At 45.2% G+C, this 27,786-nt stretch overlaps 1 protein-coding gene across 1 annotated transcript; it reads right to left on the reverse strand.

Annotated features, from left to right (window-relative positions):
* Positions 1–36: 36 nt before the first annotated feature.
* FCRL5 (Fc receptor like 5) lies at positions 37–27,786 on the reverse strand. The gene is made up of 17 exons (XM_076010416.1): positions 27,756–27,786; positions 25,316–25,336; positions 23,742–23,993; positions 22,020–22,284; positions 21,908–21,942; positions 21,481–21,765; positions 19,317–19,595; positions 16,595–16,873; positions 10,776–11,054; positions 7,502–7,780; positions 5,437–5,715; positions 4,884–5,000; positions 4,217–4,244; positions 3,122–3,204; positions 2,871–2,939; positions 292–323; positions 37–214 (listed from the first exon to the last, which is right to left on the reverse strand). The coding sequence occupies exons 1-17, from the start codon at positions 27,784–27,786 to the stop codon at positions 125–127; spliced, it is 2,703 nt and encodes a 900-aa protein (XP_075866531.1). The 3' UTR covers positions 37–124.

Consider the following 27,786-nt stretch of genomic DNA (forward strand, 5'->3'; position numbering starts at 1 on the left):
GCCCTGTGTTCTGGTCAGACTGATAGCGTGGCACATGCCATGAAGGCCACTTCCATGCTCCCTCGTCCCCACGGAGACCTTCGGGGTGCAGAGGCTGAGACCGCAGTTGGGGAGTCACGTGGGCTCATCTGTGAGGAGCCGAGGAAGCCGAGAGCTGGGTCCTGGAGGCTGGGGTTGATGCCACCTTCACCTGGGAGTAGATGACAGCAGAGTCCTAGGAACCAAGAGCACGCAGGTGAGGGCCGGGGCTGGCGGGCCCTCGGGGGAGGCCACTCGGGTTGTCAGACTCACCTTGTTACTGGGAAGCCGGGGTGCAGAGGCCGCTGTGGAAAGAGGGCAGTGCTCAGCCGTGGAAGGCCCGCTGGGCGCTTCCTCCCTGCACCTGTGCTCCAGCCCAGCCCGTCTCCTTGAGGGCCTCTCCCTGCTCTGTGCGGTAAGCAGCCACTCCTCCTGTCCCCCTGTCCCACCCCCTTCCTAGGACCCTCAGCCCCACAGTACGGACCATGCCGCTCCTCAACATCACTTTGCACTTGGTCCCCCACTCTGAGCTGCCTCAGAGCTCTCAAAAGAAATGTGCATTTTATCTTGTTAGTTCTTTGATCACAGGTTTATATTATCTACTGGGGAGAGGCAGCATGAGCTGGCATGTGTTTCAGAGAGCGGATTCCGGATCGAGACTGAGCCCCGCCTGGGTCTGCCTCGCCACCTCTGTGGCCTTGGGCAGGTCACTCAACGTCTCCTGTGTTGGTAGCCTCATCTATATGATGGGAATAATAATATCATGTGCCTACAGGGTCATAGCGAGGTTACATGAGTTTATATATATGTACATGCGTGTGTGCGCGCACGCGTAGGTATAATTTCTATCACCTGCCACATGTTGAGCAGTTTCTATGTGCCAGGTGCAGTCCTGAGTGCTACAAATAAATTCTCTCTCTCCCTAATGATGACATGTATGTATGCTACAGCTGCACATATATGCTATAATACGTATCATTCTAAGGGCTATGCAAATATAGTGTATTTATTTATAGCACTTAGAACTGTACCTGGCATAGAAGAATGACTCAACACATGATAGATATTAGAAGTTGTTGTTATTTAACGTTATTGTGGTATTACCTTCAAACTAGAGTGAAATATGACATTCTCCAGGCAGGGCTCACTCTTTCTGGCTTGGAACGAACATCAAGGCTCTCTGGAATTGCACTGAGAAGCAAAGTATGGTCCAGAGCTTGGGCAGATGGGTGATTTACTAGCTCAGTGCCTTCAGGCAGGTCATTTAAGGTCTCTATGCCTCAGTTTCCTCATCTTTAAAATGGGGATATGGTTACCTCAAAGGGGGCTGTAAATGTGAATGAGTTCATGTCATAGAGGGATGCTATAGAACCAAGAATGGGACACAAACACAATTCACTTGACTTTATACAAGAGAAATTGTCAAACCAAAGAGGGAAGCACACTGGCTAAAATCTCACAGCACTTTTTCTGAAGCAGAGTTAGAAGAGTCTGCACCCAAGGACCTTGCTCCCATTTCTTGCTCCTAGTAGGAGGAAGCCAGGCTGGGATGCCCTCCTTGCAAGCCACCTGCTGTGAGTGAGAGCTGATGACACAGCCAGACAATCAGCGTGTAGCCATCGTCACTCTGCTTAACACTCTGCCGTTTCAACAGAATTTCCACAGCTGCTTTCTCATTGACTCCTCACAGTAATCCTGTGAGACAGTGTGGTAGCCAGAATGCTATCCATGCCCTACTCCCTGGAAGCTCTGAATATGTCACCTTGGATGGGAAAGAGGACTTTTCAGATGTGATTAAGATTACAGACACTGAGATGGGGAGATCATTCCAGATTATGCAGATGGGCCCAGTATAATCACAGGACTCCTAAAAATCAGAGGGCTTTTCCCAGCTGCAAGAGGTCAGAGGGAGACCTGACCATGCAAGAATGGTTAGAGAGATGCGACATTGCTGGCTTTGAAAACGGAGGAAGAGGGCATGAGCCCAGGAGAGGGGGTGGCCTCTAGAAGACAGAAAAGGCATGAATGCATTCCCCCAACACCTCCAGAATGGAACGCAGCCCTGCCAACACCTTAACTATAGCTCAGTGAGACTCATGTCAGATGCTGACCTACAGAGCTGTAAGATAACAAACTTACACTCTTTGATCCCGCTAAGTTTATGGTAATAGAAAACTAATACAGGTAGGTAGGTGCTACGGACTGAATATTTGTGCCCCTCTACAAATTCACGTGTTAAAGCCCTAATCCCCAATGTGATGGTGTTTGGAGCTGGGGCCCTTGGGAGGTAATTAGGCCATGATGAGATTAGTATCCTTACTAATCTCTCTCAGAGAGAGAGAGAAAGAATCTCTCTCTCTGCCATGTGAGAGTCTATCTGCAAGAAAGCCTCTGTCTGTGAACTAGGAAGAGAGCCCTCACCAAGAACCTGACCGTGCTGGCACCTTGATCTTGGACTTCCAGCCCCCTGAACTATGAAAAATAAATGTTCATTCCGTAAGCCACCCAGTCTATCACAGCCCAACCTGCCTAAGACAGTAGGGAATGATAGTCTGGTCCCATTTTACAGATGGGGACACTGAAGCTCTGAGAGGTTAAGTGACTGCCCAAGGGATGGTTTTGTTACTCGGGTCACACCGAGACTGTCTGTAGAGGATGGAGAAAGCAGCACTGCGTGGTGGGCTTGGATTTGCCCTGAGCAGCACAGGCACAAGTTAAGAAGCCCCAGGACCTAGTGTGACAGGTGGCTCCGTGCCCAGTTGGCGCAGACCTGCTGCAGGGGTGCGCACCAAGCTACCCGGCAACAGGCTAAGTTGAGGGTGGGCCAGAACAGAGACTCACTCAGGTCTTACCTGCGTGCCTGTTTTTCTCCGGGATGCTCCGTAATTCGCAGTAAACCACGTCTCCTCCTCTAGGATTTACTTAGAAAGAAGTTGAAGTTTCAGAGGATGCTGAGGTTCTTGCGGCTCATCTGAGCTACTTCTTGCTCCCCCCAGGCAGAGTTCGTTTTCTGGCAGGACCAGAGCCCTCCAGCCCCTGCACAGTCCCTCCTCCTGTCCTGCCCCACCAACCCGGCAGCCCCACCCACACACAGGGCCCTCACCATTGCTGTACACCGGCTGCAGTTCTATCCAGCCTGGTACGTTGTGGTAGGTGGGCTCTTGGGGGTTCAAATCTGAAGGGATCCTGTGAGACACAGAAACGCTGATGTTTCCTAGGAATCCTGACAAAGCGACTCTAATGATTACTCCCAGCTCGTGAGTTCTTACCACAGGGTGGCTGCCAAGCCTGGAAACATAGACGAGTACATAGCAAATGGTCTATGAGCATTATATTATGAATCATGACAGATTCATATTCTCTATGCTTCCAGGCTTTATGGCCACCTGGTGTGTAACAAGCACTCTGCTAATGCTTGTGACAATATTTTAAGTTAGTTCTGTTTTATCTCCATCTTATAGATGATAAATGGGGATTTCCTAGATCCCCATTCCATTTTCCATGAGATGAAGTGACTTACCAAGACCATGTAACCCGAAAGGGAAAGAGCCCAGATTCGAACCTGGCTCCAGAGCCCCCACTCTCAGAGAGAATGGTGTCTCAGAAAAGTCAGTAACCAGAGAGGCTCAGAGGAACTCTGGATGGTTTGGATACCTGCTGCCATGGGATCGCCCAGGGGCAGTTTGCGAGCCATGGTTCGGCTCCTAAGGTCAGCCTTATGGGACACTGGATGGTGGTCCCTTCTTCACAAGGCACTACCTTCTGCTGGCATAGTGGCCTCTCTGGGTGGTCAGGTTGTGTGGCCCCATCTTCTTGTCATCATCACAACAGGTGTTGATGAGGTTGGCCATCTCCAGAGATTTCCAAACTTGTTAAGGAAGATCATCTCAAGATATTGGATAGACTCAGTGGTCATAGCGGTCACTCAGACAACCAAGCCAACAGTGGTGGAGGAGTTGATAAGTGAAAGGCAATTTGCATCTGATGCAAGAAGGCGGCCTGTACAGCTAAGGGGGTGGGTGGGAAGATCCTAGACATTGCCTTGGGATATCCTGGGGAGGTAGCAATATGAAGTGGGTGCCATCCATCTCAGCAACACTCAGCAGAAACTGTGATTTTGGTAATAATCAGATCCAATTCCATTTTTCTACCTTGTGAGCATTTCATTAATCACAGAGGAATACAGCCTGGGTCTTACCTGGAGGGGCCAGAGGCAAGCTTCCCCCCTGCAAAGGAAAGCAGAGGGCACTGGATTCAGGAAGAGGAGAACTTCACAGGGCACAGCTCGTAGGAGGCTCACCGAGAAACTGCCAGGAGTTGCAGTCACTGAAGTCTGAACCCTTCTTTGCTATACCCAAGGGAGGTAGCAGGTTGGAAAAAACTGCTGACCCTGGGGGTATAGTTGTAATGAGAAAAGGGAGCCCACGATCCACAATCCTTCAGCATGGAGTTTGTTAAGACAATGATCGAGAGCAGCAGACAGGAAAATAGACTTGATCGACTATAAAAATGGTGTACATTTTAAAAATCAGTCAATTACTAAGTCTTATTTGGTTTCTGTTTTCACTTCTATTTCGCAGAATCTTTCTCCTCTTCCCATTCCTTGGGGATCTTGTAAGGGGAGGGAGGGAGAGACTCTGCAGTTTATATTGCTGGGGACACTACCTCTCACCAAGGCATCGTGCACACAATAGGGCTGTTTCGGAAGCTTTGCATTTGCAAAAGGGATTCTGGGGGACCCAGTGGGAAGGGGGAGGACTGAGGGATGGGAACTAGGAGCTCTTGGGAGCCTAAGGGTTGTCACAGAGGGAAGGGAGCTAGGCGGGGCATGGACACAGGCACAGGTGTGCCAGGGAGTCACCCACCTGCTTTCCTCGAGAGCCAGCAGTAGGCCAGCAGCACCCCAGCAGCAAGGCCCATCATGCTGAGCAGTCCCCCGGTGACGCCTGTGGCCACAGGACCTCTTCTGTTTTTGGTCAGCCCTGAGGGGGAGACCCCGTGCATGAGCCAGAGGGAGGGGCTGGTGGTGCTCCGACCCTGAAGCTGGTGCTTGGGCCTGGGACAGAGGGTGAACCTAGGTGACCAGGACCCCTGCGGCTGAGCAGGTGCTGGGGTGGCACCGGAAATGGCTCCTGCCCTTGTGAGGAAGGTCATTTCTGGCCTGAGGCCAAGGTCAAGGGTCTGCATGGATGGTGGCCAGGAAGCGAAGAGGCAGCTAGCTGATGAGCTCTAAATTCAGTGATGTCGTCTGCCTGCACTGCTCGCACCATGCCCCAGAACCGACGCTTAAGACACACTTCAGAACACAACAACTTAGAATGAAATAACCAGCTTCGTGTACTCGTTCTGGGCCACCATCAGAGTGTCCCTGCAGGACATAGTTCTTCCATATCTGTGGCCTGGGCATAAGAAACTTACATGTGAAGCTGAGTGTCAGCACCTCACTGCGCTGGGCCCCCAGGCCATTGTCAGCCTCACAGGAGAAGTTTCCAGAATGTTCCACAGTCAGAGAGAGGTTGAAGGACACTCCTCCTCCAGAGAGGGCTGAGCTGGTCCACAAGGTGATGTTTTCGTGGTAAAACCGGTACAGGATGGGGGGAGAGCCCTCCAGGGCCTCACAGCAAAGCTCTACCATGTCCCCGACCGCAGCCTGGGCCCCGGGAGCCCTGAGGGTGAGGACAGGGCTGGATGCTGGAACTGAGGGAATCAAAAAGCCAATAGCAGTTTCCGCTTCCAACATACTTGTAAGAATCAAAAAGTATTATAAACAAATGTAGAAAGTCAGCTCTCAATCATGGAAAGTAGATTGAAACACATATGATTAGACAAAGCCAATTACTTTGATCTACAAAGAGCTTTCAGCATAAAAAAAAATATCCAGCAGAAAAGTGTAAAAAAGTGTACAAATCACTGAAAACTTGAAATAGCCAATAAATAGATAAAAAGATTCTCATCTTCATCATTAACTAAATATGCATAAATAAAAGCAACTATGCAATACTATTATGTTACTCCTTCATTAAATTGACAAAGCTTAAATAGACTAATACTCTGATGAGCTTCTGGATAAACAGGAGCCTTGATAAGCCTGAGGTGGGAATACAAATTTAAGACACTTCCCCGAGTGGCAATTTGGCAATATCTACCAAATTTAAAATGCATATAAACTTTGACCAGCACATCTACTTCTAGGATCATCTCCTTGAGGGATACTAACATATGGTATGACAAGATATCTGTACAAGAATTTCTACTGTAGCATTCTATAATAATTAAAAACTAGAGACAATCTAGCACACTGGATAATGAAAAACAAACAATACCCAAGATGTAGTTCTTAAACTAAAGTCAAGATATATTTTTAAATAAAAAAAAATGCAAGTTGCATAACTATATGTGCAATACGATTGTAATTTTGTAAAAAAAAAGTCTATGTCTTTATAGAATACTTCTAGAATGCAGGTGAAAAGGTGGTTACGTCTAGACTGGGAACTATATGGATTCGAAAGTATGTGAGAGCAGGTAGAGAGAGACTTTACTTTTCAATATTGACCCTTTTGTATAGTTGGAATTTTTGTCATGAAAATTTATGTATTCTTTCAGAATAATAAATTATTAAAAAATACTAAAAGGTTGTATTGGAACGTGGCCACGATGATCGAAGAGATGTTATAATGTAGACTAACATCAGCAGTTGGATAGGGCCATGTTTCAACTTGGCTTCACCATGGCTGGGTGTGTCTGAGCTAGTTATTTCCCCTCGGTAAGCCTCAGTTTCCTCTCCTGCAAACTGGGGATAAAAGTGGTTAGATTTTTATCCTCACAGGTTTTTCTTAATGAGTCAATGAGATATTGCAAGTCCTGCACTAAGCATAGGGCCTGGCTCAGTGACTGTTGATGATGATATTGGTGGTGATAATAATGAAAAATATTCTTTTTTCTGGCAGTTCCTGCTCTCTGTGACCTGTGTCCTAGTTCTGGGACCCAGACACAATTCATCCAGGCTGGGCACGAAGCCCCTTAGCTGTGATAACAGCAGCAGCAGAAATAACAAGCATTTGCACAAGGGAATTGTAGAAACGAGGGAGTGGGTGTGAGCAGGAAATCACGAAGTCATGAACACAGAGCACAGGAGACATGACGTGCTGGTTCACTGTGTTGGGGAGACGGAGGGAGGAGCACTCTGTCTGAGGCACATGCCTAGGTGGAGTATCTAGGGAGTAAGTGTGCAAACTGGGTGGCAAGAGTCCCTGCAAATCTCAGAGGAAAATTGGCTGAGGCCGGTGCTGCCGATGGGGGAAGAAGAGTAAGCCTCCACAGGGAGGCTCCCAGACTTGCACGTGGAGGTTCTGTGGGCAGGAAGTGTGCTGGGACGTCCCACCAGGGAACAGGCTGGGGAGCACGGCATGCCGCCATCAGCTGGGGAGAGAAGGCACAGGCAGCCAGCGCGTGGTCCTGCTGCTGGTGGGCAGGACCAACTCACCTATGACTTTGAGTGTCACCACCTCGCTGCGCTGGGCCCCCAGGCCATTGTCAGCCTCACAGGAGTAGTCTCCAGAATGTTCCGCTGTCAGAGAGAGGTTGAAGGACACTCCTCCTCCAGTGTGGGCCACGCTTCTCCCCAGGGTGGCATCCTCATGGTAAAACTGGTATGAGATCGGGGGAGAGCCTCTCGTGGCCTCACAGCGAAGCTCCACCACGTCCCCCACCGCAGCCTGGGCCCGGGGAGCCCTGAGGTGGAGGACAGGGCGAGACACTGGAACTGGGGGAGACAAAACAGTCAACCATCAGCTCCTTCTCTTCAAATATATCCCTGCATTCCAAAGCCATTTCAAATGGGAAAATGTTTCAGTTTTTTTTAATGAACTGTGACATTACTCAGGTCTCAGCTGTGATAGCTTCAGATCTCCAGAAACAACAACATTTGTGTAGTGCTACAAACGGTTTGGAGTATTTGAATAAACAAACTCAACGTGTTTGAAGAATTTGGAGACAAAGGTTAAAATGAAACTCAAGCATCGTAGAAGTCAAAGGACTATCGAGGAAAAGGAGAAATCAGTTCAATAGAAAATGAGGAATAGGAGAGACCTATTGCTTATGTAGCCAGGGAAGTGATTGCATCTGGGCTGCACCAGAAATGGGGCCTCACAAAAGACTGAGTAGGGATCAATTGATTGGCTCATTTTTATATTCATTCACCAAAAATTAATTGAACAAAAAGTTTTCAAAAATCAATCAAGCAATCAGTAAGTCCCAAGAATGGCATTGTATGCTGGGGATTCCAGGGTAAGAGAGACAGAGTCCCTGCTCTCACAGAAACTACAATCTAGAAGGATGATAGGCAGCCATTAAATAAAAATACAATTTTTGCACAAAAATGCAAATGTGGAATTAAAACATTGATGATCGATGCAAAGTAAAGGACAGGGTGGTATAAAATGTACAATCCTGGGACCTGGTTAGTCAGGAAAAGCTTCCTCCCAAAGTGACATTTGAAGGGAACGAGAGGGAGAAAGAGGTGGAGGGCACACCAGGGAAGCTCTGCATGCAAAGGCCCGAGCTGGGAAGAAGGTTGGGACGTTTGAGCGATTGAAGTAGGTGGCCGAGGCACTAAGGGAAGGGTCTGCAGAGCGCCATGAAACAGGAGCTGTGGGAAGTCTATAACTCTGTCTACACAAGGGTGTGAGGAGATCATATTTGTCCTTTTAGAAGAGGATTCTGACCTCTGTGTGCAAAATAGATTGTGGGGAACAGAAATGGAATGGAGTGGTATTTAAGTGGCATGTGGTGGTTGAAACGTTGGCGGATTTGACTAGACAGTAGCAACAGGAATAGAAAGAGATCCAAGAAATATTTAGGAAGTAAACTCAGCAGGACTTACTGATGAACTGGTTCTGAGGGGTGAGGGATTGAAATGTCAAGGAAGACTCCTGGGTTTCTGCCTTGTGTATCTGGATAAAGCGAGGTGTCTTTCACAGAGGTAGGGACCCTGGAAGAGGAACAGGTCTGAGGGGAATGCCAGGAGTTCAGCTTTAGAGGTGTTCAGTTGATGAGCTTTTGAGATATTTGAGTGCAGATATGGCATGTGTAGGTGCTCAGGCAGGAGGTCTCCTTTAGAGATAGAAGTTTAGGAATCATTATGTACAGATGACAAGGCCATTTATAGATGACATACCCAGAATCATCCAGAGAAAGAATACAGATAAGAGGACACAGGTCAAAGCTCTGGGACACACCAATGCTTGAAAGTTGTCCATAAAAGGAGAAGCCAGTAAAGAAGACTGAGAAGATGTGGCCAGGGAAAGGGGAGAATGAGAAGAGGGTAGAGTCACTGAAGCCCAGGAAGACAGGGTTTCAAGAAGGAAGAAATGATAAATATGATCTCTCAGCTATGGAATATAGCTGAGAGATCAAGTAAGATGAGAACTGGAAAATGACCATTGTGTTTAAAGCCATGGAGGTCAACAGAGACCTTTGCGAGAACCATTTTGGTGGAGAGGACAGGAGACCTTTGTAGATTGGAACCTTGTGGATAATGAGGACATGGAGACACCCTGGGTAGCTGACTCTTTTTGAAGGTTTAGCCATGATGGAGCACTGGGTGGAGACATAAGTGAGATCAACAGATGTTTTTTCTTAGGTATGAGAGACATGCAGCAGGTTAAATGCCAGAGGGAGGGATTCCACCAAGAGGGAGATGCTGGAACATAGGAAAGTGATAATTGGTTGTATATGATTTCTGGGAAAGCACAAAAGGATGGAACCTAGAGAGCAGATGGAGACGTTTACCTGACGGGGACCATGGTCTTCTTCTCTATACCTTAGGAAGAGGAGCGACGAGTGGCTAGATGGATGTAGAGACAGATGCTCAATTTGCAGGGTATCATTGTTTGATGTATGAGGGAGGGAGTAGAGTTGCCAATGAACTGGGCCTTCCATTGAGGTCTGAGAGCACTAGTGACAGGAAGAGTTGAAGCAAGTAACAGGATGGGAAATGGCTGTCAGACGACAGGTGCTTAAATTGTCATTTCAGAGGTGGAATAATTTATGCATGTGGGAGTGGGTGACTGACATGGAGAGGAAGACAGTGGTGCTGAGCAGGTTGTATTGTGGACTTTAGAGTCATGAAACAGTGGCAGAATGTAGGGTTGAGAGGAGGACATCGCTTCATTGAGAGCAGGTGTCACTAGGAGCCCACAACAGGGGCAGATGGGGGCACTGGCATTGCTGAGTGGAACAGCAAGTAGGAAATGAGGAGAATGACTGTGAGACGTCCTTTGCAAGGGTCTTGGATGGTAACCCAAGTGGGTTTGGGACAGGGGCAGGAGAAGCTAGAGGGAAATTTGTGAGCCAATTACAGAATGTGTCAGCCTCTTTATTGATTGACAGAGAAAACCATAACTAACTGTCTTCTGAGGTGAGACATAAGAAACTTCATAACTGCTTTCCTACTGATCACTGTTGATCAGGATATAGTTTGTATTTTGAAAAGCCTTCTACATTAGGGGGGTTTTGGTCCCAGTTGGCTGTAGCCCATTGCTACCAGGAAAGGTACAGCAAGCAAAAGGAAGGTACAAGTTCCTGAGCATGTAGAAGCCAAAGCTCTTGGATAGATGCTGTGTAGGCAGCAGGACTGACATTACATCACACAGCAAATGGCTCTGTGGAAACTCTAGTAGCTCCCATATTGGTTACTGGGAAGGGTAGGGTAGATGGTCTGTTCCTTTTTGTGCTGCTGGTTGGAAGGGTCAACTTACTGGTAACGCTGAGTGATACTGTGTCACTGCGCTGGGCTCCCTGGCCATTGTCGGCCTCACAGAAGTAGATTCCAGAATGTTCTGCAGTCAGAGAGAGGTTGAAGGATGCTCCCCCTCCAGAGGTGGCTGAGCTGCTCCCCAGGCTGACATCCTCGTGAAGAAACTGGTACCGGATCGGGGGAGAGCCTCTCAGGGCTTCACAGTGGAGCTCTACCACGTGCCCCTCCACAGCCCCGGCCGGGGGAGTCCTAAGAGTGAGGACAGGGCGAGACGCTGGAACTGAGGGAGGAAATGAGTTAGTTGACACCAGTCCATTCTACTAAGTGAACTATCCCAAGAATGGAAAAACAAGCACCACACACATGTACTCACCAGCAAATTGGTTTTAACTGATCAACACCTAAGAGGACATATAGGAACAGCATTTATCGGGCATTAGGCAGATGGGAGGAGGGAAGATAGGATGGGTATATACATACATAGTGAGTATGATGTGCACCATCTAGGGGATGGACATGCTTGAAGCTCTGACTGGGGGGGCAGGCAAGCCAACATACATAACCTAAACATTTGTACCCCCATAATATGCTGAAATAAAGAAAGCAGCTCCTTATTTAAAAAATCAAACTTTACAGAACTACATAAAGTAAAAGTGAAAAATTTTACCGTTTTCTTTATTATTATTATTATTATTTTTTGAGACAGAGTCTCACTTTGTCGCCCAGGCTAGAGTGAGTGCTGTGGCATCAGCCTAGCTCACAGCAACCTCAAACTCCTGGGCTCAAGCAATCCTCCTGCCTCAGCCTCGCAAGTAGCTGGGACTACAGGCATGTGCCACCATGCCCGGCTAATTTTTTTATAGATATACTAGTTGTCCAATTAATTTCTTTCTATTTATAGTAGAGACGGGGTCTCGCTCTTGCTCAGGCTGGTCTGGAACTCCTGACCTCGAGCAATCCTCCTGCCTCAGCCTCCCAGAGAGCTAGGATTACAGGCGTGAGCCACCGCACCTGGCCCATTTTCTTTATTTTTATTTTCTAGAAATTACCTCTTTTAAGTATTTGGTAATACTTTCTAGATCTTTTCTATGTATAAATATACTCACTCATACCAGCACATAAATAAACACATTAAAAACAGATGTGTATGGGATCACAATATACATATTGCTCTACAAACTGCTTTTCTCCTTAGCTACATGTTATGGGAATCTTTCAATGCTATTACTTAGAGATCTACATCATTAACTATTAAAAATCAACTTTATTAAGGTAAAACTTATACACAAAATGCTCAAATTTACTACTTTATAATTTTGGATAAATATTACCTGATTCTTTTTTTTTTTTTTTTAACTGAGACAGAGTCTTGCTCTATTGCCCAGGCTGGAGTGCAGTAGTGGTATGAGCATAGCTCACTGTAACCTCCAACTCCTGGGCTGAAGCAATCCTCTTGCCTCAGCCTCCCAAGTAGCTAGAGCTACAAGCACATGCTGCTATTCTTGGCTAATTTTTTCATTTTATTTTTTTGTAGAGACAGGGTCTTCCTTTGTTGCCCAGGCTGGTCTCAAACTTCTGGCTTCAAGCAATCCTCCTGCCTCGGCCTTGCAAAGTGCTGAGATTAGAGGCATGAGTCACTGTCCTCAGCTTGTGAATACATTTCTTAAGATAAATTCTTAGAAGTGACATTTTTGAGATGAAGTATATGAACATTTTAAATAATAATATGTGATATCAAATTGTTCTTCAAAATGGTTGGACTTTTTAAAATAAGACCTCAGAAGCATGGGCAACAAAAGCAAAAATAGACAAATGGAATTATATCAACCTGAAAAGCTTTTGCACAGTAGAGGAAACGATCAACAAAGTGAAGAGAAAACCTACAGAATGGGAAAAACTATTTGCAAACCATATATCTGACAAGGGATTAATATCCAGAATATATAAAGAATTTAACAGCAAAAACTCAAATATCTGATTTTAAAATGGGCAAAAGACCTTAATAGACATTTCTCAAAAAAAGACCTACAAATGGCCAACAGGTACATGAAAAATGTTCAATATCACTGGTCATTAGGGAAATGCAAATCAAACCACAATGAGATACCACCTCACTCCAGTTAGAATGGCTATTATCAAAAAGAAAAGAAATGTTGGTGAGGAAGTGGAGAAAGGGGAACACATGCACACTGTTGGTTGGATTATAAATTAGTACAGCCACTATGGAAAACACTACAGGCATTCCCCCAAAAAGTTAAAAATAAAATTACCATGCGATTCAGCAATTCCATTACTAGGTATATTATATAGTCAAAGGAAATGAAATCACCGTGTCAAAGAGAGAATTGCACTCCATGTTCATTGCAGCACGATTTACAACAACCAAGTTATGGGATCAACCCAAGTGTCCAACAACAGAGAAGTGGATAGAGAAAATATGCTGTATATACACAATGGAATACTATTCAGCTGTAAAAAAAAAAAAATGAAATTCTGTCATTTTCAAGAAGACAAATGGACTTGGAGGAAATAATATTAAGTGAAATTAGCCAGGCACAGAAAGGCAAATACTGCATGATCTCATGCACATATGGAATCTAAAAAACAACACAAAAACAAAAAACCAAAGTGTATTGATATTATATTAATAAAAGCAGAGAGTAGAATAGTGGTTACTGGAGACTGCAGAGAGGAGAAGGGGGAAGAGAGGATGGGGAGATGTTGGTCAATGGTACAAAGTTACAATTAGACAGGAGTGCTGATGGTTACCAGTAAGGTATAGTATATTACAAAATAGCTGGAAGAGAGGCTTTTGAATGTTTCACCAAAAGAAATGATATATACACGAGGTGGTGAATATGCTAAATACCATGATTTACTTATTATACAACATCTATGTATCAAGACATCAAATTGTACCCCATAAATATATACAATTGCAACATGTCAATTAAAAAAAACTTGAAGCTCTGACTCAAGAGAGGAGGGGGGGACATTGGCAATATACGTAACCTTAACACTTGTACCCCCATAATACGCTAAAAAAAAAGATTGAACCAATTTACACTTGCACTAATGGTATATAGGAGCTTCTGTTTTCCCTACTCCTTGATCACTTATGATCACATCGGTGCAGAGGTTTATTTTTATTATTTAGTCTCTGTTTCCAGTCTTAACAGCTACAGTTGCTTTACCTGAACAAATGTCTCCTTCTATCCTGTGTGACCCTACTGGCTACTGGTTGGTTTTCCATGGAATTTTAGTGAAGTATAAACCATTAATGATGAGTTACTGCTTATAAAGTATTCAGAAATGATTGACAAAGTGAAAATTTTGAAATCTTTCATTGATTTTTAAAGATTGTCAAGGCGATTATTTTTTGAATTGTGAAATAATTCACAATTCACTGTGATATAATAAGCATGAGAAAATAATTGTTTTTACTTCCTCTCCTCTTTTTGACCAACTGATTTGTTTTATATATATTGTCTTTACATTTTCAGTGTCTACAATAGTTACTTTTTGTTCTGTAACTATGATTCTCCCAGTTGATTAGCCTTTGTTTCTATATCTAAATAAGTGGTCTTCAACCCTGTCCATACGGTATTCTCACCTGAGGGTATGTTAAAAATTTTGATTCTGAGGCTGTATCTGAGAGATTCTGAATTTAACTGGCCTGAAGAAGAGCTTGGTAATAGATCTTTTTACAGAGTTTCCAGATAATTCTAATCTGCAGCCAGGGTTGAGAAGCACTAACCTACAAAGATTCAGTACTCACTTTTTATATCATGGTTTCCTCATCATTAGTCCTTTGCTTTCATTCACATCTAGGTGGGCTGCATTTTGTCAATCATTTTTTTTTTTTCAAAAGAAATTCGGTAATGTTCATGTCAATCATTTTTTAATTTCAGAATATTACAGGGTTACAAACGTTTTGGTTACATAAGCTTTCATATCATTCATTAAGCAATTTTTTAAAGAAGAGCTATTGGGTATTGAATTCTCTGAGTCCCTGCATTTTTGACAATACCTTTTTGACTTGATATAAAATTTTCAGCTCTCATTTGCCCCTGGAATCCAAGTATGACCACCACTTCTCTCTCTTTGGGTATTGACTATTGTGCCAAATCTAAGACCAAGTTGAAATTTTTCTTTCTGAGATGACTGTCTTTTTTCCTCCATGATCACATACACACATACATATTTTTAACCTTAAACTTCAATAATCTCATGAAGATATAGCTTCTGATCTACATATTCAAGTTTTATTTGCTTGAGGACAATATTTTTTATTGCGTCTTTGAGTTTTATTTTCTCTTCAGTTCAGTTTTCCAACTTAAAGACATTTAATTATCTACATGTGGGGGTCTTCGGTGTCTGATCTCCGTATCATAATTTTTTGCCTTTATTTCTATATCTTTGTACTTTTCATTCTGTATTATTTTCTCAAACCGATTCTTCATTTTGTTAACAGTTTTCATACATATCCATTCTATTCCTACTGCTTCAAATTTGGATTTCATTTCTATAGTTTTGTTATTTTCTTTGTTCTCCTGAGCTCTGCTAGAGCTTTTTTTTTTTTAAATTTCTGTTTATCATCTTATCATCTGTTCACTGAATTACAAACGCTGACTGAGGCCCTACTGGGGGACCATGACTCGTGAGGTTCTGTTCTCACGAAGCTTATATTCTATTGGCCTTGAGGGAGACAGACAAGAAACAGGAATTAAAGAGGTTTTAGATGTCACTAAATACAAGAAAAAAATAAAACCTAATAATGGGATAGAGGATGCATGAAGGCTGGGAGCTTTCCTAGATAGATAGGGCTTGGACTTTAGAGTCTAGGTCTAAGAACATTTATATATATATTTTTTATTTCAGCATATTATGGGGGTACCGATTTTAAGGTTTCAATAAATGCCTATTTCTCCCCCTCCCCCCACAAGTCTGAGTCTCCAGCATGAACATTTATATTTTTAAAATAATAATCTCTTTACCCAACAATTTATATTGGAGGCATGTCTGACACACCAGGCTCAAGATTTTTCTATCGTACCATTCTGCTTCTCCGAGAAGAAAACTGAACTTTCCCTCTCTACTAAAGAGTGAAACAGATGCAGTTTTGCTCCTAAAGTAATACCTTTTCGATGGCGACACAAGTAACCAGGAATTATACACTTATGATTTGTACCTGTTTCCTGAATGTATGTCATACTTCAAACAAAGATTTAGAAAACATAATGCAATAATCTAATACTTATTTTAATGGATTAGAAGACAAGGGATCATGCAAACCCCAGAAGACTGAGGAGCTGGTTCCCAGGCAGCCATTTCCTCCTTTCTGTTCAAAATCAGCCCTCTCCAAACCTCCCATTGTGAGAGCTTGAACTGCTTGGGAAATTTTTAAAGCAATTAAGGTCTTGCTCAATATTTGTCCCTATGCCTGTGCTTGTAGCCAAGTTAATATGTAAGCACTGACAGAGAAATAGGAGATGCTTCTGTGCATCAAATTAAGAAAAATTCATGTGGGGACTGAACATGCAAATCAGGAGAAATCAATTTTAAAAAAATAATAAATTCATTTGGTATTAATAAAAGCTAAGGAGTCTACTGAGTTTTCTTAGGGGTCTGGCCAAGCCAGGGCTGGATGGTGACTGAGGCTCACAGCTAGTTGGCTTCCTGAGAAGCGGGCCAAGATGGGATTTCTTTGATTGGGGTAGGACACTGGAAGGCACGAGCAGACTTCTGAAGGGGTGGGTGAGAGAGGGCTTGGGCGGGGGGGGGGGGGGGGGGGGGGACCGGCAGGAGCCCAGGGCTTACCAGTGACAGAGAGGCTCACTGCCTCACTGCGCTGGGGGCCGAGGCCATTGTCAGCTGTGCAGGAGTAGTTTCCAGAATGCTCTGTGGTCAGAGATAAGCTGAAGGATGTTCCACTTCCAGAGGGGGTTACCCTGCTCCCCAGGAGAACATCCTCGCGATAAAACTGGTATGTGATGCGTGAAGAACCTCTCTCCGCTTCACAGTGAAGTGTCACGATGGTTCCCTCAAAAGCGGGGGCCCCGGCAGAGCTGAGGGTGAGGACAGGACGAGACACGGGGACTGCGGGAGAGAAAAAATTAGTCAAGAGTTGCTTCTGCCTCTTCCTGCAGGTTTCCGTGCGCAGCCAACGCGCATGCGCAGACTCCCTCGCCTGCCCACGTCGCTCTGCGTCTTCTTCTTAGTCTCTGTCTCTACGTCTTCCTTCACTTGGGTGGCCCTCAGGGCTTTGCCTTTGACCCTTTTTCCTGCCAGATTGACATATTTTCCAGGGCCCTCTTCTCTGCTTCTCCCCTCTCCCTTTACCCAGACTGATCCTCTCTAGCTACAGGTGAGAAAATGGAGTTGTGGGGGAGGCTGGGGGACTTGCCCGTGCAGGCTGTTTCCAAGGCCAGCCAGGACCTGGTCTGTCTCCTGACTCCTGGTCCAGTGAAGAATCACACTGTCTCCCTAACAGTCAACCTGGAGTTTGCAGTGAATGGAAGGGATGACGCAGAGCTCCACACAAGCAGTTTTCCCCTCACTACCATAAGCACTGTAGCAGCTTTGAGGGCCGCATGGTGGTGTGTACTGGTAGAGGAGGTGATGTCCTCTGGGGTTCATAGTTACGTCAGTTACTACGACATGTTGCACCTCCAGAGTTACCTATTTGGAGTAACTGTGATGCTGCTACCTGTCTCTATATCCTACATGGATTTGCATGTTGGTTATTGTCAATGCCTGTTAACTGGGATAACAGATACCTCTGTATACCTGGGAAGGAGAAATGATTTGGGAGCTACTGAGAACAATAGGTTGGTTGGCAACTCAGGCATCTGAGAATCCAGAGGAAAGAGAGAAAAGTTACAAGTATTGAGTGCCACAGAAGCTGGGGATGGGGGTGGTGGGGGCGTGGTGGAGGGGAAAGAGAGAGAAAGACAGAGAGAGAGAGAGATGCTTCAGAAACATTCAGGAGTGTGATCAAATCTGGCTGGTAGAAGAATGAGCCCACAATGGATAGACACTAGCTTATTTTGCTAGAAGCCAACAGAAACATTGAGATAGCCTGGGGAAGAAGCAGGAAGCAGGTAAGAGAGCAAAGATTTGTTGAGTGTCAGTGACAAAAGGACAAAATCCAGAAATCGTTGGACTTCTGTTGATTGACAGAACAATTAAGAACTGAGTATTGTCCAACCAAGTAATGCTGAGCTCTGTAATTTCTCTTTGGCCAAAGATTGCTGATTTGCACAGCACTTGGACCCCGAAAAGTTTTCATAGCTACTTGAAGGTAGTTTTGGTTGGACTGTGTATTTTCCTATTAATGACTCGCTCTAAGGGACTACTGAGTTCCTGAGAGAGTGGTCACAGAAAGTAGTTCAGAACTGCTAGGCAGAAGCAATGAGCCTGTCATGAGGCTATGTGGGCCCAAAGCCTATGAGTTTCTGTAGATGGAGTCTCGAGAGTGGGGGAACACACTACCTGACTTGGCTGTGACCTCTGGTGGTCAGTTAGGTCACTTCTGTTGGAGAGTGACCTCTCTTTGCTGCCTGGGCCCCCAGTCCATTGTCTGGGCACAGGAGTCATTCTCAGAGTGTTCTGTGGGCAGACAGAGGATGAGGGATGCTCCTCCTCTATAGGGGCCCTGGGTCTTTCAGATTTCAGCCTCATGATAAAACTGATATAGGATTAGGGGAGAAGCTCCGTTGGTATCACGGTGAAGTTTTACTACATTCTCCGCGGCATGCTGTGCCATAAGACTGCGGTCCCCAATCCCTGGGCTGCAGGCTGATACTGGTCCGTGTCCTGTTAGGGACAGGGCCACAGAGTTCTTCTGAGTCCTCTTACTCTCCCCCAGTCGGTGGGAAAATTGTCTTTCATGAAACTTAGGAGCTGGAGGGTTGCACAGCCGGAGGTGAGAGAGCAAAGCTTCATCTGTACTTACAGCTGCTCCCCATCACTCACATCACTGCCCGAGCTCTGCCTCCCCCCAAACCCCCAACCTCCATCCATGGAAAAATTATCTTCCATGAAACCCGTCCTTGGTGCCCAAAAGGTAGGGGACCACTGCCCTAATAGCCCTGAAGGTGAGGAAAGGATATGTCACTGGGGCTGAAAGAGACAACAGGGTGGTCAGGGAGGGTCCCTACATATCCTTATATTAAATGGGCTTGCCAAGAAACATGGCCCTAGATCAGCCCCGGTTCTAACGTTCTATTTGTTCTGGCTTTATTCCCAAGAGAAATTTCACTTAACCTGAGAAGAAACTTGTAAATATGAAGGGTCTGGCCACATGCGAAATCACTGAGCATCTTTTCTAATCCCCATTTCTAAGCATTTCCAAAAGCTCCCACTGCCCCTGGCCCCTTCTAGTCCTAACTCCCTCCTGCTAATCTCTGACTAACTCTTGGTAGGTCCTTCAGAGCATTGGATCATTGGTAACTGTCAGTATCCACTCCCACCTACTGCCTTGTGGTCTTCACTGACGATCCCCGTGTGCATTCCTCAGGTGAGAACTGACAGAACACACCTTTCACCTCGATCGTCACTGGTTTGCTGACAAACGAGCTGTGTCTGCTGTTAGCTGCACAGTAATACTCTCCAGCATCGCTGCTTTTCACCTCAGAGATCTTGAATTTTGATGACATCAGAGTCTTTATTTTCTCATCCTTGTTTTTAAATCTTCGGTACCAGGAGACTGTGATGAGCTCTAGGGCTCTATCTGCTGAGCAGGTCAGCACCAGATCCTGACCTTCGAACACCGACGCGGAAGCTGGGACAGTGTGTATTTGCAGCTTGGCAAGAACTCCTAAATGAATAAAAATGACATATGGGACTCCTGGCAGTGGGGTGCTTATGGATGGAGAAGAGTCACAGGATGGGAAGGCTAAATCTGCTGATCTCACGTGGAAAGTTGGGCCTGGGTAGAACTGGCCTGTCCTGGGGAAGAGGGAGGAAGTGGTAGGGAGAACCTCTACTCCTCGATGGTCTTGTGGAGTGTCTGGGACAAGGTGCAGAGGCAGCCCTGCCCAGCCTCCCTCCGTGTCCACCCATCCCCCAGTAGAGCAGGGCCAGTAATTCCAGAGATGACATCCAGTGCCCAGCAGTTGGGGAAAGTGGTGGGAGTGGTGATGGGGACAGGGAGCCTGGGCATCAAGGTGATTGTCACACAGTGACTGCAAGGGCTAGTTGGAAATAAACTGTTGGCATGTGCACAAAACTTGCCCTTGAGCAGTAACTTCTTTTTTTTTTTTTTTTTTTTTTTTTTGAGACAGAGTCTCACTCTGTTGCCTGGGCTAGAGTGCCATGGTGTCAGCCTAGCTCACAGCAACCTCAAACTCCCGGGTTCAAGCCATCCTCCTGCCTCAGCCTCCCAGGTAGCTGGGACTACAGGCATGCATCACCATGCCGGGTTAATTTTTTCTATTTTTAGTAGAGACAGGCGTCTGGCTCTTGCTCAGGCTGGTTTCGAGCTCCTGAGCTCAAGCAATCCTCCCGCCTCGGCCTCCAAGAGTGCTAGGATTATAGACATGAGCCACTGCTCCTGGCCGAGCAGCAACTTCTTGACCCCTCTAGCTTGTCAGTTAAATGGTCGAAGGAGGTGGAACAAGGACAGTCCCACTAAGCAAGAAAATCTGTGATGAAAGCATCCCATACCCCAGATGGGTGTGGCTTTGCATATGGATGTTGGCTTAGCACAGCGCCTTTCTGAGTCATCCTTAAGTTTGAAAGAGCAACAGGAGATAACTGAACAGAGGGGGAGAAGAGCCTGAGGTTGGGTTTCATCAGTTATGCTCATTTCTAGCCTATGCTAGAAATTATTGTGTTGCAACTGTTGGATAACACCCTCTCCACCTTCTCTGAATTGTCCTTCCTTAAACCAGTGACCTAACAAATGCCTGTTACCTATAACTGCAGAATATAAGATTAACAAAATGTAGTCAGTTTAGAAAAAACCAAGTCATAGAATATTTTTTGCTTTTTTTTTTTTTTTTTTTTGCTGGCCTAGGAATGGGAGTCAATTTATGGAGAATGCTCCCACTTTCACTGTCTCCTCACTGAGGAAGGTATGCACCCCAGACTATGTGTCCTTTCCTGACACTCAAATAGATTTCCTATGAGGCAGACAAAATTTAATCAAGGGAAGCATTTGGCCATTGTTTAGAAGTCATGCTTGAGGACCCACAAAATTTTAGAAACTTTGGAAAAAGCCATGGTGGGTACAACACCATTCCCAATGACATCAAGTTGGAATGATTTGTTCCCCAAGCTTCCGTCTTTTGGTTTTCTTGTTTTTAAGCACTGTGCTCCAGGCACCTATGATGCTAGGAGTCTGTCCATCTGGCCAAGCAGGAGCCAGTCCAGTCGGGGGGGGGGGGGGCTCTGCCGTAGCTAACAACTTATGGCTATGGGCCTAGCAGGGGAAAAATGGTGTCAGGGAAGAGAGCCTTCTGAGAGTTATATCTAATGGCATCGAAACGAAAAAATGAACTCATCTCTCTTTTCTTGTACTTTCCTGGTTCTAAGCTCTTCTCATTGGTTCACAGGACCAATTACTTGGGGTCTCCTGTCTTGTACAGCTCACAGGTATGAGAAGCTCTTTCCGTGTACACTGGTACCCCAAGCTGATGTGCAGATCTGCCCAGCTCTTCCAGCCCCATCCCTGGCAAATCGCAGAGCCCACTGACACTCACTTTGCACGCGTATCTGGAAACTCTGGCTCTTGCGCAGGACGCTGTGAGTCTTGGTTCCTGCCTCGCACCAGTAGGACCCTGAATCTTCAGGCAGCATTGCACGGATCTGGAGCTCTGGGGAGCTGCTCCAGCCTGATCCCAGAGCCTGGCTGTCTCTGAAGAAGCAGAACTGGAGCTGGACCTTTGACCTCTGTGGAGGGGGCTGGGTCACACAGGTCAGGGTCATGGACCTTCCCTCCAGGGGCTGGAAGGGGCTGGCTCTGAGCATGGGAGATGGAAACAGATCTAGAGAGAAGAATCATAACAGTCCCAGAGCAATGAGTGCGGGGGAAAACACACTTCATCCTCAGCATCAGCAGGCAGAACACACAAAAGCAGGCACAGGCAGGGATGCCACTGACTCTTAACACCCTTCAGCCCAGCGCACTGTGGTGCCTCCTGTGGTCCTTGCAGGAATGTACCCTGCATATCAGTGGTAATCCAGTCCTGCTCTAACTCTGTGAGCCCCAGGGACTCTCCTTTTGACCAACCCACTTCACAAAATAATGAAGCCTTTACCTTGGACTTGGATTTTGACTTCGTTGGAAGAAATGAGGCGATCTTCCGTAACTCCGGTACAGTGATATGCGCCATTGTCCTTCAGAGTTGCATCAGGGATAAAGAAGTCAGAGGTTCCTTCCAGGGAAGTCAGGGCTTCGCGGTTCTTGTAAATAGTGTACGATGTTACTCTTGCCTTCGCCCGGCACCTCAGGACCACGAGGTCTCCTTCATACACAGAGAGGGGAGCCTGCAGGATCAGCGAAGCTATCGGAAACACAGGACCGGTTACTGGGTTCATCCCATTGTTCCCTCTTACTTCTCATTATTATTCCAAGATTTCCTAGAAAAAGGGCTTGGTAGAGAGCATTCTTAAAATAATATCATTTCTTTTTTTCTGATCTTAAAATGAATACATGTGCCTTGAGAAAAGCAGAGACGTAGTTAAAAATCTGGGGGATGGTCATGCTGGAAACTCAGACTTGTGGGGGTAGGGGGGAAAGGGCATTTATTGAAACCTTAAAATCTGTACCCCCATAATATGCCGAAAAAAAAAAAAAGAAAAAAAATCACCTATTGTCCCATCGCCCATATTTTGGCACCTGTTTCCGGTTTTCTCTTCCATGTTTGTGTGTTTGAGAGTCTGTGTGTATTTTTTTCTTTTTATGGGATTTGAATACTATTTATAGATTTGACAACCTGCCTTTCACTTACTATGCTATGGACAATTTCCTGTGTCATTAATTTTATCACTGAACCTGATTTTCTATGGCCACTAAGTTTTCCTTCAATGTCAGTAATGTAATTTATTTAATGAGTCCTCTCTTCTTGACCATTTAGGGCCCTCCATTGTGGGTATATATTTCTATGATTGTTTCAGTAGATAAAGTGTGAAGAGGGGGATTGTTAAGTCAAAGAGCATAAGCATTTTATTTGCTCCTTGCTATTTCACTGCTTCCTTGTTCACTAAATTAAATATAATTTAATTTATACCACCTTTATAACTAGGTAGTTTCAGACAAAAACCACATGCCTCTTTCCTTCTTTCTCCCTCTGTACTTCTATAGCTACATCATCTAGCTATCATCTATATCTATAAATATAAAAATATGTTCATGTTCCTTATTAGTCGAAATAAATCATATGGCTTTAAAACTATACATAAATTCATTAACCATTCAAATAAATTGCTTCTCAAATTTTCTTTTACCAGAGCAGCTTGTAAAAACTACAAATTCTGAGGGCACTACTCCGACAATTTTTTATTCAGTAAACACAGGGTAGACCCTGAGTATTCGTATGATTGAAAAGCTGCTCAGGTTTCCAAATTCAAATCAGACTTTAATACCCACAGGTTTAGAGACATTATTCCACTCAGTAGAAATTGCAGCCTTTTGTATAGTTCTTCACATAACCTTTAGCTGTTATAAACAACAATTATTTTCTTCTAGATACATTACTTGAAACCACTTCCCATTGGGCTGAGTGAGTTTTGTCCGGATAAGTTAAATCTTCTTAAATGTTATGTTCCAATTTAAGAAGTTAATTCCATTCCCTATCTGGTGGTATACGGAGCTTTTTAACTCCCTCCTTGTCTGTCTAACCACAGTGTGGAATAAAATTGTTCACTCATGAGTTGTCTGGAGTGAACGATGGTAACAGCGGGAGAAAAAAAGGAACTGAAATGATTTCTAAAGTTTGTGTTTTTTTTCACTCTGTCTCACCTGAAGAAAAGTGCAAGTGCACAGGTTTACTTAGGGCTGACCTCCCGACCTGGCATCTGTACTGTCCGGATTCACGAACCTCGAGGGTGTCTCCTGGGGTGTTTGTTAGGATCTCTCTCCTCTGATACACACATTTCCACCTTGTTTTCTGTGGTAAGTAGTGAAACCCACCGCAAGTCAGATTCACTCTCTCTCCTTGGAAGACAGTGGTCCATGGAGGATGGAGGGAAATGATGGGTCTGGTTGTGGTAGCTGAGGAAGGAAGAGAAAAAGTCTGAGGTGGAGATGCCTGTGTCTTCCAGCACAGGGTTGAGTGTTGGCCAGACTGGAGGACCTGGCTTCGGTGGCCCCTGGGAGGATCACTGATGGCTCATGGCAGCGCTCACCTCACCTGAGGGAAGTCTGCTTGGGGGTGTCAATGAGAAAAACCATGTCAAGAGGGTAATACCAGCAGTATTCACTGTCAAATATCACTGGCTACTCAGCCTGTTATGGAAGTGGATCCTAGAGAAAATTGCCCCTGTCCTGCCATTCCATCATGTTCATAAATTCATAAGAACCACCAGAGCTGTTGTTAAAATCACAATTTTGCACTTGCCCTAAAAAGAATAAGCCATACTGGCTGGTCTGAAAGTAGTGAGTTGTCTCAAGTGATTGTTCGCAGTCAGAACAGTAGAATTCCTTGTTCTATTCTTTCCCCCTTCTAATTACTGCCCTCGACTAGTCCAAACAAACAAAAAACCAATGGATCATATTATCGTCTATTTGGCGCTGAGCAAAGCTTGAGAGATCAACTTGTATAATACCTTCAACTTTTAAATGAAGATTCAAATGCCTGGAAAAATCCCATTGTAGCTAATTGTGGCAGAGCAAGGAATGAACAATTTATTCCCTGGCATCTATACATGACCTAGACACGGTTCCAGCTGGGGCTGCTGATTTTGGACAAGGAGAGGGGTTGTAGGGAATTCTTGCTATGCATGGGTCCCCAAGTGCCCACTCTGACCCAGAAGAATGGCATTGGGAGCCAGAACTAGTTGACTGTGTGAAAATTTGTCTTCTCCCCCATTTCCCGTTTCTGCACATTTCTTCCTTGTAAGGGCCCAGGTGTTGGAGGTTCTTCTGCTTCCTACACCTTTCCTGGAGGATTTTACTCCACAGCTATAGAGGATGCAGCATTCCTGTTGGGATCACCACGGTGGGGTGTTTTCCTGGCTTGCTGATTGGAGGTGATCCTATCCTGAGCCCAGCCCATTTGCCACGCAGTTGAAGAAGTCCTGGGCTAAGTGGGGTCCATTTGCAATAGGAGGAAATGCAGGGCCTCGCAAAGGCCAGGAGCTGCGTGTGCATTCCCCACCTCGCCCAGGGAGGGCCGGAGGGTGATCATGAAGCTCTCCTGGTCTTTGGGCGATGCCAACAGACCAGGTGACACTTTCACATCTCTGCTGGCCTCGGCACGAAAACGGGAGATATTAGAGATCCTCAGGCAGCCATCGTAAATGTTTCCTATTTCCTATTATTACGGAGATACTCTTATCCAGAAACAACGAAGGACAAAAGAAAGGAGAACTCACCCCATTGTCCACTGACAGGAGCTGCAAAAAAAGCCAGAGATGAGCACAGATTAAAAAATTTGTGGCTTTTCAAAGTTAATGCCTAGTTTTTTCCCCATCTATTTATTACTTCTTCCATTAAAAATTCATTTAAAAAATCTAATAATTATTTATCAAATATATCTATGTATACGCTAAGACATTGTGATTGGACTTCTAACTAAGATGAATTTAAAAAATGGTCTCTGCTGTCAAGAAGTTGACTGGTAGAGGAAACAGAAGCATGATGCGAGGTCATGTAATTGTAATACTTGTGGTTTAAGTGCAATAATAGAAATAGACGTGGGGTATCATGGGGGGCAGAAGGGCCACCCTGCCCAGTGTGTAGGGTATGTGTGTGTGTTGAAGAGGGTGGATGGGGGACCATGGAAGGTGCCTGAAGGAGGAATGCTTGAGAAAATTGTGAGAACATCGGAGTCAGCAGGTGACGGTGAGAGCTTGTGTATAGCAAGAGCTGATGTGGAAGGCAGTCAAGGCAGAAGGACACAGAATGAAGAAATGACAGCGGTGGTCAGGAGTTGGGGGGGGGTTCTGGAAGGCAGGGAGTGAAGAGGGAAATAAGGTTAGAGAGGCATGCGGGGCCCAAGTGAGTGGCTCTGATTTTAATGTAAAAGCCACAGGGAGCTATGGAAAGGGTTTGAGGAGGAGAGTAACAATAGGACTTAAGGCTTAGATGGAGCTCTCTGCCAGTGGGCGGACCTCGGTGGGACCAGGTGTGAAGCTGAGAGGCCGGTTAGAAGGCAGCACCAGAGGTGGTGATGCTTAATCTTTCCCAGAGTGTTTTTTCAAAATTATCTTCATTATTTGTTTGTTTGCTTGTTTCTCCTCTCTACAGTGCAATCAATCCCTGTGAGGGATTCTCTCGTGTGCACCATGTATTCTCCAGGATCTAGAACAGCACCTTGTATATAGAAGATATTCCACTAATTTTTGCTATTTATATATTGTATAGTGAATTAATTAAAGAGCTAGGTTAGCAATAGGAGAGATAGAAGGATACAGGTTTCAGAAATGGGTAACGAGGAGAGAGATGAGGCAACATGGGCAGGTTTATAAATTGAATAGATATTCCATATAAGGGACAGATTTGATTGATTTATTCAACAGGGATTTGCATAAGAGTTATCCAAACTTAAGTGTGCTCTTGAGAACAATGGATTACTCACTATTACCTGAATATCTTGGCCTCCTTGACCATTGCATTGTCTTAATTAAGCTAACATTCTTCTGTTTTCTATGTGGCATGCACTTACATACATTATTTCATGTCATCCGGCCAGTAGCCCTATGACTTCTTTGATTAGCCCTATTTCACAGGCCAGAAAACTGGTTAAGTAGCTGGTAAGTGGCAGGATGACATTTTGAACCCAGATCCTGCTTGACTCCAAAGTGCATGCTCCTGGCCATACTGTCTTGCCCCTCTGTTGGTTCCACACTGGGATGTGCTTCCTATCTCTGGATTAATAGTCCATGCACCTTCCAACTGTGGTGCCCTCTCTTCTTACATCTTGTCCCTCCAGCTCCTACTCACTTCTAAGTTTCATGAAGTCTATACCAGCTATTTGGCATATGGTTTATTATCTGCCTGCACCATGCACTGGATAATTATTTAACTGGAGTCTTGCTATAATAGCTGTTTCTTGTCTATTGGCCATGTTGGGAGTCCTTCTATATCATGAGCTTCCTCCATGGACTCCCATCATCTCAGCACCTGGCACAGTGCTGTGACTAGGTATCATGAAAAAAATATTTGCTTAGCAAATGAATGAACTCATTTAATTCTAATATTTAAGCCTTGGTAAAAACAGACCATTCATAGATGTGAATTGATAGGCACCTATGCACACCCACAGGCACAGTGGGAATGCCATCTCCTCCAGGGTTCTCCTTGCCTTGCCCCGCTATCCCTCTGCGTCTCCCCCCACCCCGTGTTCTTAATCTGCCAATCACTGCTGTGCTTTGCATTCATGTGCAGAAGAAAGAGCATCTTCCCTGTCAGAAACCTTGTGCCCAGGACCAGCATATGAGGAAAAAGGGTATCTCCTAAGCAGAGAGGAGAGTAGGCTTTTCTCTGAATAAGACGGTCTGAATAAGCAACCGTGACTCATTTTCTGGACTTCATGAAGTATTTGTTGAAGAAAAAAAAAATGAACGAAACATTAATTGTTGTGGTCACTATAGTTTCCTTCTCTGTAAGGTTGAAGAATTTTTCCAGCTATGACTGCTTTCTTTAGCCTCAAGAGAGGAAGGCCTGAGCCCTGCAGTAAAGCCTGAAAACAGTCTCCTCGTGTGGGAAAGACTCTCTGAGCAGCGGCTGAGCCTCAAAAAGGCTGGTGTGCTGGTGGAGAGAGAGAGGCTGTCCCAACCCCACCCGGGGCCCGTGTTGAGCCGTTCTACTCACCCACGACCAGTAGTGTGACCCACAGCAGCAT

The sequence above is a fragment of the Microcebus murinus genome, chromosome 2, assembly GCF_040939455.1.
Source record: "Microcebus murinus isolate Inina chromosome 2, M.murinus_Inina_mat1.0, whole genome shotgun sequence".
Lineage (NCBI taxonomy): Eukaryota > Metazoa > Chordata > Mammalia > Primates > Cheirogaleidae > Microcebus > Microcebus murinus.

What these genes read in the sequence shown, in the direction of transcription:
- FCRL5 (XM_076010416.1), bottom strand. Translation starts at nt 27,786, where the DNA reads ATGCTGCTGTGGGTCACACTACTGGTCGTGG. An exon ending in GGTCACACTACTGGTCGTGG is followed by an intron (nt 25,337 to 27,755) that starts GTGAGTAGAACG and finishes CTTTTTTTGCAG; the next exon opens with CTCCTGTCAGTGGACAATGG. An exon ending in GCTGACACTCAGCTTCACAT is followed by an intron (nt 5,001 to 5,436) that starts GTAAGTTTCTTA and finishes TCTCCCCCTCAG; the next exon opens with GGCTGACCAAAAACAGAAGA.